General features: G+C 35.6%; 1 protein-coding gene across 1 annotated transcript in view; it reads left to right on the top strand.

Annotated features, from left to right (window-relative positions):
* Nucleotides 1-20,173, top strand: part of TNKS2 (tankyrase 2) — a 63,682-nt gene that overhangs the window by 13,813 nt on the left and 29,696 nt on the right. The window contains exons 2-12 of the mRNA XM_043476014.1: nucleotides 3,414-3,638; nucleotides 6,062-6,157; nucleotides 7,792-7,828; nucleotides 7,995-8,070; nucleotides 8,441-8,535; nucleotides 10,030-10,096; nucleotides 11,375-11,561; nucleotides 12,645-12,766; nucleotides 15,110-15,201; nucleotides 15,290-15,368; nucleotides 18,308-18,479. Of these exons, the coding sequence (XP_043331949.1) occupies nucleotides 3,414-3,638; nucleotides 6,062-6,157; nucleotides 7,792-7,828; nucleotides 7,995-8,070; nucleotides 8,441-8,535; nucleotides 10,030-10,096; nucleotides 11,375-11,561; nucleotides 12,645-12,766; nucleotides 15,110-15,201; nucleotides 15,290-15,368; nucleotides 18,308-18,479 (1,248 nt within the window). The remainder of the gene's footprint in view (nucleotides 1-3,413; nucleotides 3,639-6,061; nucleotides 6,158-7,791; nucleotides 7,829-7,994; nucleotides 8,071-8,440; nucleotides 8,536-10,029; nucleotides 10,097-11,374; nucleotides 11,562-12,644; nucleotides 12,767-15,109; nucleotides 15,202-15,289; nucleotides 15,369-18,307; nucleotides 18,480-20,173) is intronic.

Here is a 20,173-nt window from a genome sequence, read left to right as displayed (position 1 = left end):
GTTTTTTTGTTCAGTTGCTCAGTCATGTCTGATTCCCTGCGACTCCATGGACTGCAGTATGCCAGGCTTTCCTGTCCCTCACCATCTCCCAGTTTGCCCAAGTTCATGTCCATTGCATTGGTGATGCCATCCAGCCATCTCATCCTCTGATGCTCTAAGACTAGTTTAATTTTGATACTTGCAATCAATAAAATGTGTGGCTATCAGAGTTGATTTGTAGGATATTATTAGCTTTTTTAAAAGGCAGATGCAAAACAAGGTTTTAAAATATATTTATTAGTAGGCAATTTGCTTGTCCTTCAGTGACCATTCACATTTTACAGCAGTGTTTTTCATACTGTTTCTTTGAGATGCCTCTGAAGTAGAGGGATAATTTCGTTTGGGTCTTTGTAAAGGAGAAGAAGGCAGATTTAGCCTGAATAGTATTATTTTAAATTGAATTCAGTTAATTTGCAACTCTGTGAGTGCCAGCTGTGTATCAGGCATTGGGTATTTTTGCAGCAAACAAGGCACATACTGGGATTTTATATAAGATTTCATTAGGAAGTCTTAATTCAGAAAGGCTTATACACCTCCATATTCACTGCAGCATTTTTTCTTTTTCTTCCTATTTTTTAAAATGAAATGTAGTTAATTTATAGTGTGCTAGTTTCTGGTGTACTGCACAATGATTCGGTTTTGTGTGTGTGTATAAATTCTTTTTCATATTGTTTTTCCATTATAATTTATTACAAGACATTGAATATAGTCCCTGTGCTATACAATAGGTCCCTGATAATTATCTATTTTATAAATATTAGTTTGTATCTGCTAATCCCAGGCTCCTAATTTATTGATCCCCTCAATTCCCATTTGGTAACCATAAGTTGTTTTCTTTGTGAGTCTGTTTCTGTTTTGTAAATAAGTTCATTTGTATCATATTTTTGTTGTTGTTCAATCGCTAAGTTGTGTCCAATTCTTTGCAACCCCAGTGAACTGCATAGCACTCCAGACTCCTCTGTCTTCCACTATCATATCATGTTTTAGATAGAAGTGATACTTGATATTTGTCTTATCCATTCCTCTGTTGATGATCATTTAAGTTGCTTCCATGTCTTTGCTATTGTAAATAGTACCATTGCAACATTATTTACAAAAGCTAAGACATGGGGAAAAAAACCTAAGTGCCTGTCAAGGTATGAATGGATAAATAAGTTGCAGTGTATATACACGATGGAATATAATTCAGCTGGAAAAAATAAATGATATCTTGCCATTTGCAATAGCATGGATGGACTTTCAGGTATTAAGCTATGTGAAGTTAAGTCCTGGGGATATAGTATACAGCATGAAGACTATAGTCAATGATACTGCGTTATATGTTCGAAAGTTGCTAAGAGAGTAGATCTTAAAAGTTCTCATCACAAGAAAAAATACGTGTATGTGGTTAACTAGATTTATTGTGTTCATTTTGCAGTATATACACGGAGAAGGAAATGGCAACCCACTCCAGTACTCTTCCCTGGAGAATTCCATGGACAGAAGAGCCTGGTGGGCTGCTGTCCATGGGGTTACACAGAGTCGGACATGACTAAAGTGACTTAGCATGCATGCTTGCACGCAGTATATACAAATCATATCATTATGTTATACACCTGAAACTAATATAACCTTATATGTTAATTATATCTCAGTTTTTTTTCTAGGCAAAAAAACATTTCCTTTAAGTCTGTTGCCTGAAAGCACTTTGAGAAACACTATAATCTGTAGGACAAAATCCAGTTACCACCTTAGTGTGGCTTAAAAGATTCTTCCTTTTCTGAGTTCTGCCTACTTGGGCAGTCTGTGTCCTAGCTGCTGTGAATGATTTGCTCTTTCACACTTGTGTGCATTTTGTTTCTTCTACTTGAATTGCCGTGCTGTTTCCTTGTTTAGCTTCTTCCCACTCCCTCTTTTCTCCTAACTCTTCTCTTCTCGCCTTTCTTCTCTCTTCTTTCTCCTAATGATCTCTTCATTTTTGATGTTAGCCTTCAGCTCAGGTGTCATCACTGGACTCTTCTCTGGGATTGTCCTCCTGTTCTCTGCTTTCCACTAATTTAGATAGTCTCTTCCTTGTGCGCTAGTAGCATTTTATATATACCTCTTTTATGAGTTATAGTATATTGAAATTACTAGTTCTGATTGTTTTTCCACATCCTAAATTGTAAGCTCTTTGAGGATAGTGAGAATCAAAGACTGAGAATAGGGAGAATCAGAGGGGAGGAGCCAAGATAGCGGAGGAATAGGACAGGGAGACCACTTTCTCCCCTACAAATTCATCGAAAGAACAATTGAACGCAGAGCAAACTTCACAAAACAACTTCTGATCGCCAGCTGAGGTCATCAGGCACCCAGAAAAGAGAATAGGGAGAATCAAAGATACACATGTCTGACATAGAGCTTAGCAATATTTAGACAAAACAAAACAGTTGATCTCTTCAGTCATCTAACTCTTCCCTCAGCTACAGCCAGGCCAGTCCCACATGTACCCCTTGGAAAGATTATATGTCTTTGCTTTCTCATTCAGCTCCATTTTGGTCTCAGAAGGACTGCATTCAGTCTTGGTTGTAAGAATATTCTGGTAAAATTTCAGATGAGTGAAAAAGTCTTCTCTCTCTCCCTCCCAATACTTATATACCTTCCCTTCTGCTTTAACATATATCTGAAGTCCTTTTCCTTTAATAATTAATTGTAAAAATATTTTAGGTGCTATTATATGGAAATAGTAAGAGATTGAAACTCATTGGTACTAAACCTGTAAACCAATATAAATGAGTTGTCAGACTTTTTTGGGTTTGTTTGTTCCGCGGGCAGTCTCAACAGAACTGCGGGAAGTGGCTTTTTAAAGGAGGCCTCCTACTAGGCAGAGTTGTTTGTGTTGTGCAAGTGGCAGAGTAGGCGCTCCTTCGAAGATACTTCACGTCACACTTTTGCCTAGTATCACCTCTCTGTCTTCAGTACAAACTTTCTGGCGCTTCCTTATGGTCCCCCAATTCAGTAGAAACGTTTTATGAGATGGGATGTGGGAAAGGGAGTCTAGCAAGAGTTGGTTAGTATATACTTTGAATACTTGAAAATGTATGCATACAAAATATGCAGAACTAGTTCTTTGCAGTTAGGATTGCTATTGTAGAGTGGGAAACATTTGAACTTCGGGCTTTCAATCACTCATTACATAACCTTCCTCTGAAGTTAGTAGTAGTATTACCTAATGTGTCAGAGAGACCCTTTGGTTTTCTCATTAAGATTAGTTAGTGATGTATTTCATCAATGAGGTTTTTTTATCTGTTAATGTTTTGCATCCAAAAACACTTTAGCATGACGTGTGCTTACTGCTTCTATCTTGATATATTTTCTTTGGAGAACTTAAATGTGGATAATTTATTTTCTTCTAGGTTTTGGTCGGAAAGATGTAGTTGAATATTTGCTTCAGAATGGCGCAAACGTCCAAGCACGTGATGATGGGGGCCTTATTCCTCTTCATAATGCATGCTCTTTTGGTCATGCTGAAGTGGTCAATCTCCTTTTGCGACATGGTGCAGACCCAAATGCTCGTGACAATTGGAATTATACTCCTCTCCATGAAGCTGCAATTAAAGGAAAGATTGATGTTTGCATCGGTAAGACTGTTTACATTCCAGAATTTTTCAGAAATAGTTTGTAACTATTCTGAATCTAAATTGAATTTATTTGTTAATGTGATCAAATTTTGCCAGGCTGAATTTAAATATTTTAGAACACTTAATGATTAACCTAGTCACTGAGTATCTTTTTGAACGTGGTACTGAGCTTAAAAAATTTTTAGATGATAGAGTAATGCAGAATTTCTCTTCTTTGGAAATGTGGATTCTCTGGGGACTAGTACCCACAAAGAACCGGATGAAGGCTTGGTGGAAGTGAACAGAGAGTGTTAGAGGATAATAGTGCAGTGAATGGGCTGGAGTTGAGTCACTCCTTTATGAGTCTTCCTAGGAAGTATTGAGGAGGAAGGTTGAAAAGGGAAGTGTATTGACTACTTTATAAGGAGCTTTGAATTCCAGGTTAAGGAGCTTTATATTATTGTGTGGATAGTGTGGAATCATTGATAACTTTTAATGGGACAATGTGATGAGAGCAGTATATTTAGAAATAGTGATTTGGTAGAGGGCTGAGTGGAATGCATGACATTAGGGAGACTAGTTAGGAAGCTGTAGAATAACGCAAATGAAGAATGATGAAGGCATGAGCTAGGATGGTTGTAGGAGAGTAGAAATGGCAGCATAAGTAAAGAAGTGTTTGGAGAAAAAATTGTCACTCATGTAGGATACTTTAATGAAATAAGATTTGCCTAACAGGTTAATCACTGACAGAAAGTTACATGTGAGAAGGCTGCTTATTTGAGAATAGTCATTAACCCAGTATTGATTTTTCTGAGCTTAAAGAGTCAAAGATTTTGGACTCTGCTACCTTACTTCTATTTCCTTGTGCAAAACAGGGACATTTTAAATCCTTGAGACAGATAGAAAGCCAGTTCTGTGCACTAGGAAAGGTCTAGGGAACCTGTTTTGTTCTCTCTCCCCTCCAACCCAACCTCAAATCACTTTATACGAAAGTCATGAGCTTAGTTTGAATTAGGTAATTTATAAAGGTAAGAAAAAGATGACTTGGTAACGTCTGTCCAGTTCTCCTTTTCTATGTGTTACCTTTTTTTGTTTGTTTTTATCTTTTGTGTTATCGGACCTCTGCTCAGAATCCTTTTCTGTTACGTGAGGCCTATTAATAATTAGTTTTAATAATGTAGAGTTTTTCAAATATAGTTATGTCTGCACTGTCTAGTGTGGGCTTCCCAGGTGGCACTAGTGGTAAAGAACCTGCTTGCCGGTGCAGAAGACGTAAGAGATGCAGGTTTGATCGCTGGGTCGGAAGGATCCCCTGGAGGAGAGCGTGGCAACCCACTCCAGTATTCCTGCCTGGAGAATCCCATGGACAGAGGAGCGTGGAGGGCTATAGTCCATAAGGTCGCGAAGAGTCAGACGTGACTGAGCGACTTAGCATGCACGTACACATCCAGTGTGGTAGTTGAAATCTTATAATGTGGCTAGTTCACATTGAGAGGTACTATAAGGGGAAAATACATACCAGATTTCAAAGACTTTGTATGAATAAAAGGAATACAAAGTTACCTCAATTTTCTATGGATTGCAGTATGATGTACATATTGAAATAGCAATATTTGGGGTATATTGGCTTAAATAAGACATGTTAAAATTATCCTCTTTTTGTTTTTATTATCTGGATGCTAGAAAATTTTAAATTACATATGTGGCTCACTTTTTTTTTCTGTTGGACATTACTGTTAGAGATAGGAGTACAGTGGAATGAACAGGAGCTGAGCTTCCCTTTCTGCATGTATTTGCCTGTCTTTCCCCAGCTCTTTATAGAGTGTGCTGGAGTATCTTTATATAATCAAATAACATTATGTACAGAGTATAGCACAACTCTTCTCTTTTTAATGTATTTTGAGTTACAATGGTGCAAGTTTTGATTGGGGGTTCATTAACCCTACAGAGTAGTTTTCTCTTTCCCTCCCTCCCTTCCTCTCTTCCTGCATCTCTTTCTCCTTTTCCTCCTTCCTTCTTTCTCAGATTCCACAAATCCCTATTCTTGGGCTATTCATAGCTTTAGAAATTTCATTTTTGTTATTATGAGTAATCTTTCTGACCTAAACAGTGTTCATTTGGTATGAGAAAACAGAAAACAAGCTTTCAAGTAAACTTGCCTTTTAATTCTTTATCTGTCCTTGGTCATTTGTTTAACAGAGAAGAATCTGACATTAAACTCAGCAGACAGATATTTAATGTGTCTTAATACATTAAATAATGGGATATTTTGTATAGTTTTATCTTTAAAATACAGCATTTATCTACTATCAGGATATATAAAGTCTTAAAATAACTTTGAGACGTCTTAGGGCTTCCCTGGTGGGAAAACCTTTAAGAAAATGATGTACTAAAATCATATTGTCAGAATCACCATTTTGAAAGATAGTGTTTCTGTTTTGCAGTGCTCTTACAACATGGAGCTGAGCCAACCATTCGAAATACAGATGGAAGGACAGCGCTGGATTTAGCAGACCCGTCTGCCAAAGCCGTGCTGACTGGTAAGTCTGCAAGCTCTCTTTGGGTATTCTGGGAACAGTGTAACGCATGAGCTTCCTAGATAGACATTCAGTGTCTTGCAGTTAATGATCTCGATTAGATTTTTAAAATAGTGTCAGTTCAGTTGCTATTTTCTATATCTGAATAGCTGACATTTGATTCTTGTCTAAGAAAAATAAAGCTTTTTTTAAAAATTAGCTTTTAAATTTTGTGATTCCTACATTTATTGGGGCCAGAGGTGGTATATAATTGTGTGTTACTAACCGTTCTCTTGGTTTTTCAAACAAGATTCTGGGCTCACCAATTTCAGAACCTTGAAGAATGGCAATTATTGTATTCTACTGGGACATATTGATGTCCTGGGAACCTGTTAAGATATATAAGACTGTCGTCCCCTGGTTTAGGTTTATTTTAGACTGTCAGGCTTTTTTGGGTAGTAATATGGGCTTCCCTGGTGGCTCAAATGGTAAAGAATCTGCCTGCAATGCCAGAGACCCAGGTTCGATTCCTGGGTGAGGAAGATCTGGAGAAGGGAATAGCAACCCACCCCAGTATTCTTGCCTGAAGAATTCCATGGACAATGGAGCCTGATGGGCTACAGTCCATGGGGTCGCAGAGTTGGATACAACTAAGGGACTAACACTTTCACCTTTTTTTCATCTAGTTCACACATTTCTCTCCTAACAGAGATTTCCTCTGAAACAGCTCTCTGCCATATTATTTTTTGGATTCTTTTTTACTGGGTGATCACCATTAAAATTATGTCTAATAGTCAAGAGCCCGAGGGGCTCTGCTGTAAGCTTCTGTGCTTGGGCTTTGTGATATTTCTTTGGTATTACTGAGAAAATTTAGACTAGTCCCCTCAAGAAGTTCTAGAAAAGTGAGCTATTACTGTAACTGACAATTCAATGTTTATTTTTTGCTTCCCTGTTCAATGCTATTCCCTATTTGCCTTTTTTTTTTTTAATCTTGGGGCACAAAAAAAGCCTTGCACAGCAATCAGTATACAATTCATATTGTGGACACTAGTTTGGGTTTTGTTTAAGTGAATAAATAAACACTATTATGTTAAATTATATTGATTTTAAAGTTTTTGCTTGTTTTCATTGGTAAATATAAAAGCTATAGGCATAAAGAGTTTATTTAGTCCTGATTTTAATTTTATTTATAAATTTCTATGCTACTGTTACATTTTTATATGGATTTTGTTCTGTTTTGATCTTGAATGAAGTTGTGGAGGCATTTTGTCTGTTAAACAAATAATACTGGTTTCAGGAAATTTGAGGGGTAAAAAGAAAAGGAAACTTTCACCCACAGCCGACCCCTGAGACACACTTTGCTAAGATTTTGATTTTTCCTTCTTGGCTTTGCTGTTACTGTGTATATTGTTTTCATATAGTTGTGGTCATGTTTCATTATATAACATTGAATCTTTTTTCTTCACTTTCATAGCAAAGGTATTCCATGTTCTTCATATAAATATTTTTAAACTGCAGTGTATTCTGTTGATTAACCATTTTCCATTTATTTCCAAATTTTTGTACTTTAAACATAGGTCAATGAGCATCTTTATGCATAAAACTGATACTACTTTTGTAATTTTTTTAAAAATTTCTGCTCTTCTTCTGATTCACAGGTGAATATAAGAAGGATGAACTCTTGGAAAGTGCCAGGTGTGTTATCAATATGTACCACAAATATTTTACCATATAATTTTAATTATTTTATTTTACAATAAGCAAACTCCAAAAGAGAATGAATTTTTAATGGTCACATACATGTCTCCAAATAGAATCTGATGAAGAAAACAAATTGCTAATACATTTTTTTGTATGCTAGGAGTGGCAATGAGGAAAAAATGATGGCTCTGCTTACACCATTAAATGTCAACTGCCATGCAAGTGATGGCAGAAAGGTACTTCCTTTTGTAACTAAGTTTTGTGTAACATGAAATTGTGTTTATCTTTTAACTTAAAACATTTGCTGAAAATGCTCCTTTTAAGCAATAATTTGGGTTAATTCTTAATCTTAGTAAAACGTTGTTATTAATAAATGTTTAGTTAGCTTTCTGTTTGCAATAGTGAACTTATAAACTTGTATACTGTGCTTTGGTATATATGTTGGATTTTGTAAAACCAAATTATTACTATCATTTAGATAGTAATAAGTTGCAAAGTAAGTTATAAAGTTTTTTCTCAATTTCTGGTTTTATATTTGGATTTTTACCTTTTTATGTATATTTTTTAGCTATTGAATTTCACTGATTTGTCTGTTTAATATTTCAGTCAACTCCATTGCATTTGGCAGCAGGTTACAACAGAGTAAAGATTGTACAGCTGTTGTTGCAACATGGAGCTGATGTTCATGCTAAAGATAAAGGGTAAATCAAGCATTTGAACAAAAATGAGAATTTTTAAAATGTTTCTGTCCTCATGATAATCTCTGTAATAATCTTGTAAGAATTATATTTTTTACTGAACAACATAAAACATTTATTGAGCTTTTGTAATATGCAGATTGCTCTGAGAGAACAGGGAATTATAAACCATTAAGGCTACCACCCATAGGGCTTATACTATGTTTTAGGAGGCATGAAAAGACACCTAACAATATAAATTCTCTAGTAAGTGTGAGGTGATAAATAGAAAGGGCTAGTACTTATAGGAGATTTTAGGAGAGAATGCTCGGTGCTGGGTGCAGTGGTTGAGAAATCTTTCCGTGGGAGGTCATACTTGACCTGGACTCAGTTTAAGAAAGCGGAGAGTTTAGGAAACATCACTCTGTGCAAGAGAATCGAAGGATCTTAAGCAAGGGGAATGGTTCTTCTAAAAGAGGAGTTTTGAGAAACGCACTCTGGCAGCAATGTGTTGAATAGATTGAAGAAGGAGACTACAGGAAAAAGAACATGAGAGTGAGCATTGTAGGGGTTCAGGCATAATGAGATCTGCAGTAGTGGTGGTGGAGGAAATGGAAATGAAAAGAAGGCAGAGATGCAGGAGATATATTACAGTGTAAGAATGTGTAAGATTTGTTGAATATCTGGATGTGATGAGATAAAATAAATGAGACTATTACATTTCATATTCTGAAGCCCAGTGCATGAGACCCGATGGTACACATACTGAAATCCAGAAAAGTTGTTTGTGGGGGAAACCATTGAGTTCACTTCTAGAAGTCTTGGTTTTATGAGATGATGATGGAAGCTCAGGTGGCGTTAGCTAGTAGATAGGGCTCAGGTAAGAAATTATATAATCAAAGTGGTAAGGAAAGCTGTGAGACTTGACGGAGAGTTCTGATAGAATCAGAAAGACTTAACCATGAGTGGCCATCTCTTAACAAAAGACATCATGGTGATGTCTGTGGTTATTAGTGAGTGATTCCCAAGGTGGACTAACTTAAAGATATGTCAGGATTTTAAGGTTCTATTGTACCTTCCTGTTCAGAAAATTCTTCCACTATTGCCATCATGAAAGAATTGGGTTTATGTTAAGGAATATAGCAGTTTACCTTACAGAATCTTTAAAATAAAAAGTTTCAAAGAAGACCCAGTGTTTGAGCTCTGAGTTTGGAAAAGATACAGAAGTCAGTGAAAGGCTCTCAGTCATGTCCGACTCTTTGCAACCCCATGGACTATACAGTCCTTGGAATTCTGTAAGCCAGAATACTGGAGTTGGTAGCCTTTCCCTTCTCCAGGGGATCTTCCCAGCCCAGGGATCGAACCCAGGTCTTCCACAATGCAGGCAGATTCTTTACCAGCTGAGCCACAAGGGAAGCCCAGAAGGTAACATAAGCCATTTGCTATTTAAATTTAAGTATATAAGCTAAAGCATAGGGAATCTAATAACACACAGTTTTTCCCCTTCTCATATTGTAGTGATCTGGTGCCCCTGCACAATGCCTGTTCCTATGGTCATTATGAAGTAACTGAACTTCTGGTCAAGGTTAGCTCTTGTATACTTTTCTTACAGTGTGCATGTTTTTCTTTGTGTTTTTAGTGCTTGGTAGATATAGAAGAAGTATTTATAATCATTATAAAATGTGGATTATTGATAGGTCGTCTGACTGCTTTGAGATTTTTAAAACACTGTAAGATTTTTTATATAAAGTAGCTTTCCTGTTTTGTGAATGTCAGACTAAGTGATTCTTTAATTTGTAGCTGAAAGTGTAGTTCAAAGTTCTTGAAAATATCAGCAGTTTTTAATGAACCATATATTATTATAACCATTAGTTAGATTTGCAAGACCTGCCTAGGTGGGTTGAAACAGGCTTACTTGGTAAGCTTCGCTTCTTCCAGTATACTGGGCAGAACGACGGGCGGCTGTTGTTTAACGGACAAGTTCCTGAAACTGGCAAAAAACTTCTTGTTTTGCTCCATGTTGGATGAGAATAGAAGCTACATATTCTTTTTGAGAGTGGATTCAAGGATGTTACTCACACCCATTTCATTTTGTCCCCTAATCTCTACATACGTATTTGACCACGTTCTTTAGTCTTCTCTCTGCACCCATTCTGCCTTTGAAACTTTTCCTCATTCTGTCAGCAGCTATCATGGGAAGGACCTTTGTTTCCAACACCTCTATGCTTCCACTTGGGCTTGTGCTACCACTAAATATATTTTCCCACAGAAACAACTTGATTATAGTAATTAGATACTCTAAATGGTCCATGAGCCTTTATAAATGTGACCATAACATTATTATACATTTAATAGTAATGCTTTTGCTTATTGTAAAACTGAATCAAATTCAACAGAATATTTGGAATGTTATTGTGGATAAGAATGAAGCATCAGATAGATTGCAGGTCTCCCCCTTTGCATGTGGATTCTTTACCAGCTGAGCCCCCAGAGAAGCCCGATGGTCTCATGGATATTTACATTTGGCAAAACTCATCAAACTGTATACTTAAGAACTATGTATTTTGCCATATATAAATCATATCTCAGAAAAGGAAAAAACAGTTCTTATTAAATCTGAAGTTTCATTTGTAACTTTTTTAACAATAAAAGAGTTAAATAGGCACTTGTGGGTAGGCTTAGCAACTAGTGACTCTTTCTGTGGGTGAGAAATGTATTCTCTTTCTGAAGGAACTGGTTTGAAAAGTAACCTTTGGGGACATAACCTTTTTAAGCTTGCATGATGTAAATTACACAGTACTAATATTCTAAGTTCTCTTAAAAGTTGAGCACTAAATGTATGCTTTACCCACCCCACCACCAGCATGGTGCCTGCGTAAATGCAATGGACTTGTGGCAGTTCACTCCTCTCCATGAGGCTGCTTCCAAGAACAGGGTTGAAGTGTGTTCTCTTCTCCTGAGTTATGGCGCAGATCCAACACTGCTGAATTGTCACAATAAAAGTGCTATAGACTTGGCTCCCACACCACAGTTAAAAGAAAGGTTAGCATGTAAGTATAAAATGATGAATGTTCAGCTAAACTCTTAAACCAGTAACCTAAAATTTTTTATTTCTTGGTTTTTTTCGGAGGGGGGCGCGGATTTTAAAATCATAGGCTATTTTCCTTAGCCATGGGTATCTATTGTTGTTCGTACTAACATTTAATCATTTACTCTTAAGATGCTATGAAGGGAAAATATATTTGTATTTGCTTTTTTCAAGGCAAATGCTTTTTGTGTTAGTCTCACAGATGATAGGCTTTTGGAAAGAAAGAATTTGAGTTTTGTTCCTATCTTTGATGTGACTTTCTAGTTATCTGTCATGAAGTTTTGGGTTTTTTTTTTTCTTTTTCTTTTTCTTTCTTTGTCATGAAGTTTTTAGGTGTTACTTGTAGGATTTCTGTCTTGTAAACATAGTCCCCAGAATGTACCATCTAATATTCTTTGGTAGCTGGACAATTCTGTGCTTTTCTGTCAATAACTGAAGTAGAGATAGTAGTGAGAAATAGCCACCTAATTCAGGTATATATTACTATGCATGAATAGGAAACTTGTGTTAAACTGGAATTATTCTGGAATAATAAAGGATAGTGGGTGGTTTCACAAGAGTGATGAATAAAAGAGAGGAATCTTGAGAAAATGCCTCCTTTCTAAGTGGCTCTTAGAAATATCCAGCTTGTCTAATCCCCAGTGTGTGAGCATAGCCATCTGCTATTGTTACAATGTTAATATGGGGACAAGATCACCTTTTCATTTATTTCTTTACTGAGAAAAATTCTATACTTTTGGAAAATTCTCACAACTCTGCTCTGGGAATATATTGCCATAATCAGTATACGAGACCAAAATAGGCTTTGAATTGGCCATGTTGTATTCTCATGGGAATGAATTGAGTCATAATCATGGGGCGCTGGAGTACCACTATCTCCCTTTGCAAGAGTTATATTTGGAAACTGTCTTTTGAGCTTCAGTCTGGCTACTTTGGTAGATAATTTTGAAAATAAGTTCAAGAAAAATACTGTGTCTCTTTTACAAGGTAAGTTCCATAAATTTGATAATTCTTATGCCAATTTAAATGCTTCTGCTTCATCTAGATGAATTTAAGGGCCACTCCTTGCTTCAGGCTGCACGGGAAGCTGATGTTACACGAATCAAAAAACATCTCTCTCTGGAAATGGTGAACTTTAAGCATCCTCAAACACATGAAACAGCATTGGTAATGTTTCAGATTTAAGTCTTTAAAATGAAATAGCCAAAAACATTCTAAGTTAATCATAATGCCCTGCCTCTTTTGATGATACTGGATAACTGACATAATATCCTACTTTTAATAATAGTATTGTTCTAAAAATCTGTGCTTTTTAAGAATTAGTGCCTCTGGATATATAAAGAAAATATTTCAAACAATACAGAAAAACAGACAACCTCATCCCCTCAAAAGTCAATACTGTTGTTCATTTGTGCATCCTTCTAGACAAAAATTTTATCACATGCTGGCATATATTATCTGTGACTTTTCTATTATAATCTTATATCTCATTTGCTTTTTTTATTATAAAAAGCATACATGTTTATGACTGAAAATTTGGAACTCACTGAAGTTAATCTTGCCATCAAGATAAAAACCGCCTGGTTTTCCTTTTGTTATTGTAATTTTTTTTTTTTTTTCAAAATTAGATCTAAGTCTGTATGTGTCCCCTTTATACTTTTGAATAAAGTATCTGTGAGTAGAGGCAGTTTCCCTGTTGGAGGTAATGTCAGCTTTGTGGTTCTGTAACAGAGTAGATGAGAACTGGGCGGTGTATGGAAAGGCAGTAAGAAAAAAATGGAAGTGACTGAAGATAAGTGTTAGAAGATCAGAAGGAGAATGTGGTAATCAGAGGCTACCTTAGAAGTAGAAATTTAAAAGGAACAAAGCTTTGTGAGTCGCAGAATGTACTTTCAAGGAGGGAAGATGACAATAAGTAAATTAATGTCTTTGGGGAAGATTTAATTGTAGCCTTCCTTAACTTTTATGGCTAATGTTCATCCTTATGCCATGATACAGGACATGAAGTTTATGTAGGAACCTATCTATAAAGCATTTTAGGCCTTTTTGCTACTTTACAAAAAAAATCCATGTTAAAAAAAAAAAACAGCATAGTTGCAGACTGATAAGAAATGCCAGTGCAAAATTTAAATCATAACAGCATCAAGATGGTACAGGGAAATTTGGAAAAACTGACATGGGAAGTTTTCCAGTCTGAAGAATTAATTCTACATCTTGTTTCCCCTTAAGTGTTCTACTGTTCCCCTTAAGTATTCTACTATTCCCCTTAAGTGTTCTACTATTAAACTGTGATTAGCCTTAGAATACAAGAAATTAGCTGTTGGTAGACATTGTATTGCAGAGGCAGTGTCTTCTGAGTTTCGAGGTCCCAGGTCCTGCAGGTAAAAGGATGGGGCAGAAGAGAAAAGGGTGCGATTTGAAATGGATAAGCTCAAGAATTCTTGAATATAAACTATTTTCCATTCTCTGTGCCATCCTGATAGATGTCCTGGGATGATTATTCAAAACATACCAAAAGAGCTGTATTCACCAATTAGAAATGATTTTATTAAGGGCAAAGGAATGAGTTTGGTGACAGCAACAATATCAGAATGAATCTGAAGCAAAGCCATGAAGATCAGATAAGCTTTATAATTAGCAACAAGTTAAAATCAGACACATTCATATATACTGTGTTTAGATGTATGTGCAAGTTACCTTGACAATTACCCAGAAATTTTATTCCATGAATTCTCAGGCTTTAGTTTTAATTTAACGTTCATACATTGATTAAGTCATTCACTCACTGACCTTTATTGAACACCTGTTGTTTATGAGTATAATCCTGGATTTTGGGGAGATAAAGATCTGGGACATGACCATGAGAGTTTATGATTGGTGAATCCCTACCTCCTGTCTCCCTTCCTCCTTGATGCATCATAAACATAGATCCTGAAGCCTCCAGCTCAGACTGGATCAGTTTCCACCACCAATTTAACCAAACAGGTAATCCAAAGTCCTTATTCTGCTAGAGCAACTCATTGAGAAAGAAGGAAATACCACCTAGTTTGTCAGCTATCCCATCAATGTTTCTACCAAGCAGAATCCAGAGCTGACAAATGCTGTGCTATTTCTTCATTAAAGAAATCCCGACCTTTGGAGTGTTTTATTAACTTTAAAAAAAATAACATAAACACCATGCTCTTTGGAAACAGTTTTGAAAGGACTGTTGATCACAGTTTAAGGTGTTCATCACAGCAGTGGTAGCTTTTGCAGAGATGTAGGGCAACTATAAAGCTTGATCAAAATATTTAATAACATATCACCTGGTAAATAGGATTTTCAGGCCCTGTCAGAATTTGGTAATCATTGCACATTCTATCCAATAGAAAGTCTTTGAAGAGCAAAGTTAAGTCAAAAGTGAAACAAAGACATGAAATAACTAACATCTTGATTATTTTTGGTTGGAAACACGAATATTCTTAAAAATCAGTTATATAGGTGATTAATGCTGCAATTTAAATTATCTAGCATTGTGCTGCCGCATCTCCATATCCCAAAAGAAAGCAAATATGTGAACTGTTGCTAAGAAAAGGAGCCAACATCAATGAAAAGACTAAAGAGTAAGTTTGCTTTTAATAATTAAAAATTATTGACTCTTTTGTTTTCTGGAAAATACATTCATTGTCCGGCTGACTTTTTCTCTTTAAGATTCTTGACTCCTCTGCACGTGGCTTCTGAGAAAGCTCATAATGATGTTGTCGAAGTAGTGGTGAAACATGAAGCAAAGGTATACTTCATTTTTGGTAATTTTTGGTAATCCAGTGAGTTGTTTCTGATTTTGTAGATGAAATGCCTGATTTTCTAAACTATTTACTCTCTCCTAAATATTAGTTTTTCCCTCAAAATAGTTCTGCAGATACTTTTTCTATATCTTTTTGCTAGAAAATCTGTGGATTTACTCAAAGAAACATTATTCCTGTATATCCTTCTTTCAACCTTCCTGTTAACCACACCCCGCTGGTCAAGTTATTCTTCTTTTTCTAACAGTACACTTAAGAGTATCCCTAGCCAGACATATTTATTCTGGAATTCTCTTCTGGTGTCTTCTGTTCCTTGCTTACCATGATAACTTCTATTATTTATCCCAGCCACAGTCTCTCTTACCCTCTGTTATTTCTGCCAGAGAACATGGAACAGAAGGAAATAAGTTATTTAAATAAGTTGACTAAAAAGATCACTCCTCACATTGTGAAGCTGCTGTTCCGTAGTTGGCACTTGTACAAAAAGCATTTTTAAAAAAATCAATCACAAAAGTCATTCCATTCCAGAGCATTCAGGAGAGAAATGTTTTCTTTATAAGAGTTATACTTTTTATTAGGAGAATATTGTTTTTCTGTTTATAGAAATGGTATACTTAAGTTTAAAGTCAAGTTGATTTCACTGTGTTGGACACCGTAAGCTTAGATAATATCATATATCAGCTATACCTCCAAAAAAAGTCAAGTAGACTTAAAGAAGATAAGCATTTTATTCATGAAATAGTTAGGTTTTCATCAAGGCTGAAAGTCATCATTTCTTACCCAGGAACTTTAAAAAAAATTGCTCAATAAACAATACACATAGCATCCCAGGTTGGAAGAGATAACAGTCATTTAATTCAACAGTTTTCACAGTTTCCTTAGCCAGAGATCCTTGTCTTCTTCAAACAAAATCTTGGTAGAAATACATTGTATAATAGAATTGAGCTGCTCTGATAAAGGGAGAAGAAAGAAATAGAGATCCCTTTACCCGTTGGGGGCCCCTAAGGCTCTCTAAGTGAACTTTGCAGAATGATTTTCTAAGCTGTCCTTTCTTGGGTTTCCACTCAAGGAACCACTTCAGATTCTGCAGGTATTTTTTTATGTTGCCTCTCAGTGTCCTAATTTCTCTCTTATTTGGGGGAATTCTTGATAATGTATAATTTCAATCTTTCCTATTGTAAAGTATTAAAAAAATAAAGTTTATTTCTGCTTGACTGCTTGGCATATCTCATTTGTCTGTCTGTTCTATAACTTTTTGTTGATTGCTTCTTTTCTTACATGTGGTGTGTTACTTGAAGACTATCTGGATGCACATTAAACTTGAGTTGTGTAACTTAATGAAACAGTCTTGGCTAGGGTGACCAACCGTCCTAATCCCCAAACTGAGGGATTTCTGGGAACACAAGACTTTGAAGTGCTAAAACCAGAAATATCCCAGTCAAACTAGGACAAGTTGGTCACCCTAATATTGACACAGAATGGCACCCAAATAAAGTTTTCAAGTGGATATAGTTCACATTTCAGTGAATGTGAGTTCATGAATAAATAGATTAGTTGCTCTGAGCATTTTAAGTTGATTTTTCTGATTCTGTAAGCATGGAGACTAGCTTTTTGTAGGTTACTTTTAGAATTATTGAGAAAGTCTTACTGTATAATCCTGTTCAGATGTTCTCCAGCTCCATGAATGTGAATTGGATAGTGTCTCAAAACACACTGGTGGTCACATAATTGATTACTGAGGAATTTTATTTTTCAGTATGTTTTGAAGAATTATTTTCCAGGGTGGCAGGGGAGGGAGTTGGTGGGTTGGAAATGAGATAGAAGGGGTCTTACAGATGATTTTTTTTTATTATTACTATGAAAATTTTCAAAAATACAGCCAAGTTGAGAGAATTTTATAGAGTATAACCGTATACTCACAATATAAATTCTACCACTAGCTTTTTACCATATTGTTTTCTTACATATCCATCAATTTTTCCCTCTTATCAGTATATTTTTTGACACACTTCAAAGTAATTTGCAAGTTACTATATACATCTCCCTAAATTCTTTTAATAGGCGTCAACTAGAGGTCAGTATTTGTTCACAGTTTTTCTTTGGATGTGGAATTTACATACAATGAAATATACAGCTCTTAAATGTACATTTACTGAATTTTGCCTAATGCAAACACCTGTGTAACCAAAACTCTTGAATATGGAGAACATGACCACATGGCAGAGACAGTGTCCCATCCAGGGCAGTCTCCTTGCCTAGAGGCAACAACCGTTTTGATTTTTTCTACAGTAGATTAATTTACTACTTTGGACCTTCATGTCCATGGGATTGTACAGTATTCATTGACTCTTTTGTGTCAAACTTTTTTTCACTCAGGTTAATGTTTTGGAGATTCAGCAGTAACAATAATTCTTTTTATTGCTGAGAAGTATTCCATTGTGTGAATATACTGTAGTGTCTTTGCCTTTGTACAGATTGTATTTTAAATGATAAACAAGATAGAAGATTAAGTCAATAGAAATAAGTATTTTAATGTTAATTTAGTGTCTGACTTTGTTATCTGTTATCTTGGGGTTAGTCTCCACATTTCTGCACCTCAGTGATCCTTAAAAATACATGCATTAGACTTTCTAGGCAATGTCTATAAATGCGATGAATCTATGAGTGCTTTAATGTTAAACACAACTATTATTCCACATCTTAAACTTTTAATCCAAAATTGGATCTCCTGATGTCAGCCTTCATGAATTGGTGAATTTGTACTCTAAATTTGAGAGAAAATACTTTCTTTGACACTGGAAAATAGTCTTTATAAGAGAATACTTGAGCATTTTTAAGTTAATAACAAGTGTTGAACCTGAACCCATAATTAGAGCATTTTAAATTTTGTACCACAGGCTAATTTCCATTTTTTCTGATTGTTAAGGTTAATGCTCTGGATAATCTCGGTCAGACTTCTCTGCACAGAGCTGCACATTGTGGTCATCTGCAAACCTGCCGCTTACTCCTGAGCTATGGGTGTGATCCTAACATTATATCCCTTCAGGGCTTTACTGCCTTACAGATGGGAAATGAAAATGTGCAGCAACTTCTTCAAGGTATTGAATACTTCAGTGAAATTATTTTTCAATTAACTTTTGAATTTTTTTCGTATATCATGTAGGAGTTGGTAGTAAAAAGAAAATTTTTCAAAATTATTGTCTGTTATTTCTTCTTGATCAACTCATTGTAGTCAGTGTCCACATGTTAAGTCAAGTCTTTAATAAGCTTTTCCCAGTAGCGTTTGCTATTGATCTTTGCTGAGTAAATAGCTGGCTCTTAAGTTTTTATCTAGAAAGGTTTTAAAAGTGAGGTGCAATAGTTGCTATTTCTTTTTAAAGAGAGGAAAACTGAAAAGAGTAGATATCTCCTAGTAGAGCAACCAGAGCTATAAATAATACTCTAGAGACCAGTCCTGCCTCTTCACTCTTTTCTAGATCCTTCATATAAGGCATATAGAATCTGTACAAGGTAACCAACTATTTGACTTATGTTTGAATACACTGATATTCATTGCATTTTAAAATCAAATCAGTTTATATTCAATATCTACACATTTGGTGTAGGTTAAACATTTCAGTCTAGAAATCTGGTACCTTCCAATTAAAGAAAAATAAATAAAAGAAATCTGGTCCCATAATTTCAAAGTGTCTTTGCCTACATCTCTGTATTTTACTAGAAATTAATAGAACGTCTTTGACACCTCAAAGCTCAAATGAGAAGAAATGTAACAGACCAAGCGTTTCATACCTTTAATAGTCCCCTTTGATAATCCTTATGCCTGTGGTTTAGAAACCACATTTTGACAAAAACGCTGCTTGAATAGATGAAGGCAGATTAATATGATCTCCTGGGAACTTCTAAAATTCTGAACTACAAGACTGCTCTCAAAATTGCCTTTACTTTCCCATTTACCATGCATTTGTTTCAGTGTCAGAATTGAGGGTAATAGCATTAGTTCTGTTCAGTTACCTAGTGATGGACAGTTACAGTCTTCCTGATTTTATGCTACACACTATATACATTACCTTTCCAACGAGTTTCTTAAAGTGGAGTTTCCGAGTCAAGGTTAACATAATTGTTAAATCATCTCCTAGAAAGGCTGTTATGTACCATTTTACATTCCTATTAATAGTGTATGACAGGACCTGTTTTCCTTGTCAGCCCCACATATTATGATTCTTTAAAATTTCCTTGGGTGAGTGTGTGTGTGTATGTTTGTATTACAGAAATAATAGGTGCTTTTTGAAATGCAAATTATAGAAATATTGACAGTGTAACTCCTTCATTTGCCCTTTGTCCACTAATGGATGAAAGAAAAGCCCCGTATCTCATTTTAATTTGCATTTCTAAGGTATATGCTGCAATATTTTTTCAGTTTTGTTCTTTGCCTGTCATTTGTTTAGTGCTATGTTGTTGTCTGACAGATATTTTTCCAAATCAGTTTTGGTTTTGCCTTTGATGTACTGCTTTAGGATGCTTTTCTATTTCAAGATAAATATTCACCTATTTTTTAAAAATACTTTTAAGGTTTAATTTTTCATACGTAGCATCTTTAACCCATCTGAAGTTTATTTGTTCTAAGATACAAGGTATATGGTTCGTTCCTTTCTTAACGAGATTTAAAATGAGCTATAAAACATAGAGTTTCAGACCTGAAAATAACTTCACTTGTTTCTAATCCAACATCTTTCTTTGTAGAACTGGGACAATCTGAGGCCCAGAAAGTTCAAGTGACTTGTTCCAATTCAGC

Source organism: Cervus canadensis, chromosome 8 (assembly GCF_019320065.1).
Source record: "Cervus canadensis isolate Bull #8, Minnesota chromosome 8, ASM1932006v1, whole genome shotgun sequence".
NCBI lineage: Eukaryota > Metazoa > Chordata > Mammalia > Artiodactyla > Cervidae > Cervus > Cervus canadensis.
This window is presented reverse-complemented; position numbering and strand designations above follow the sequence as displayed.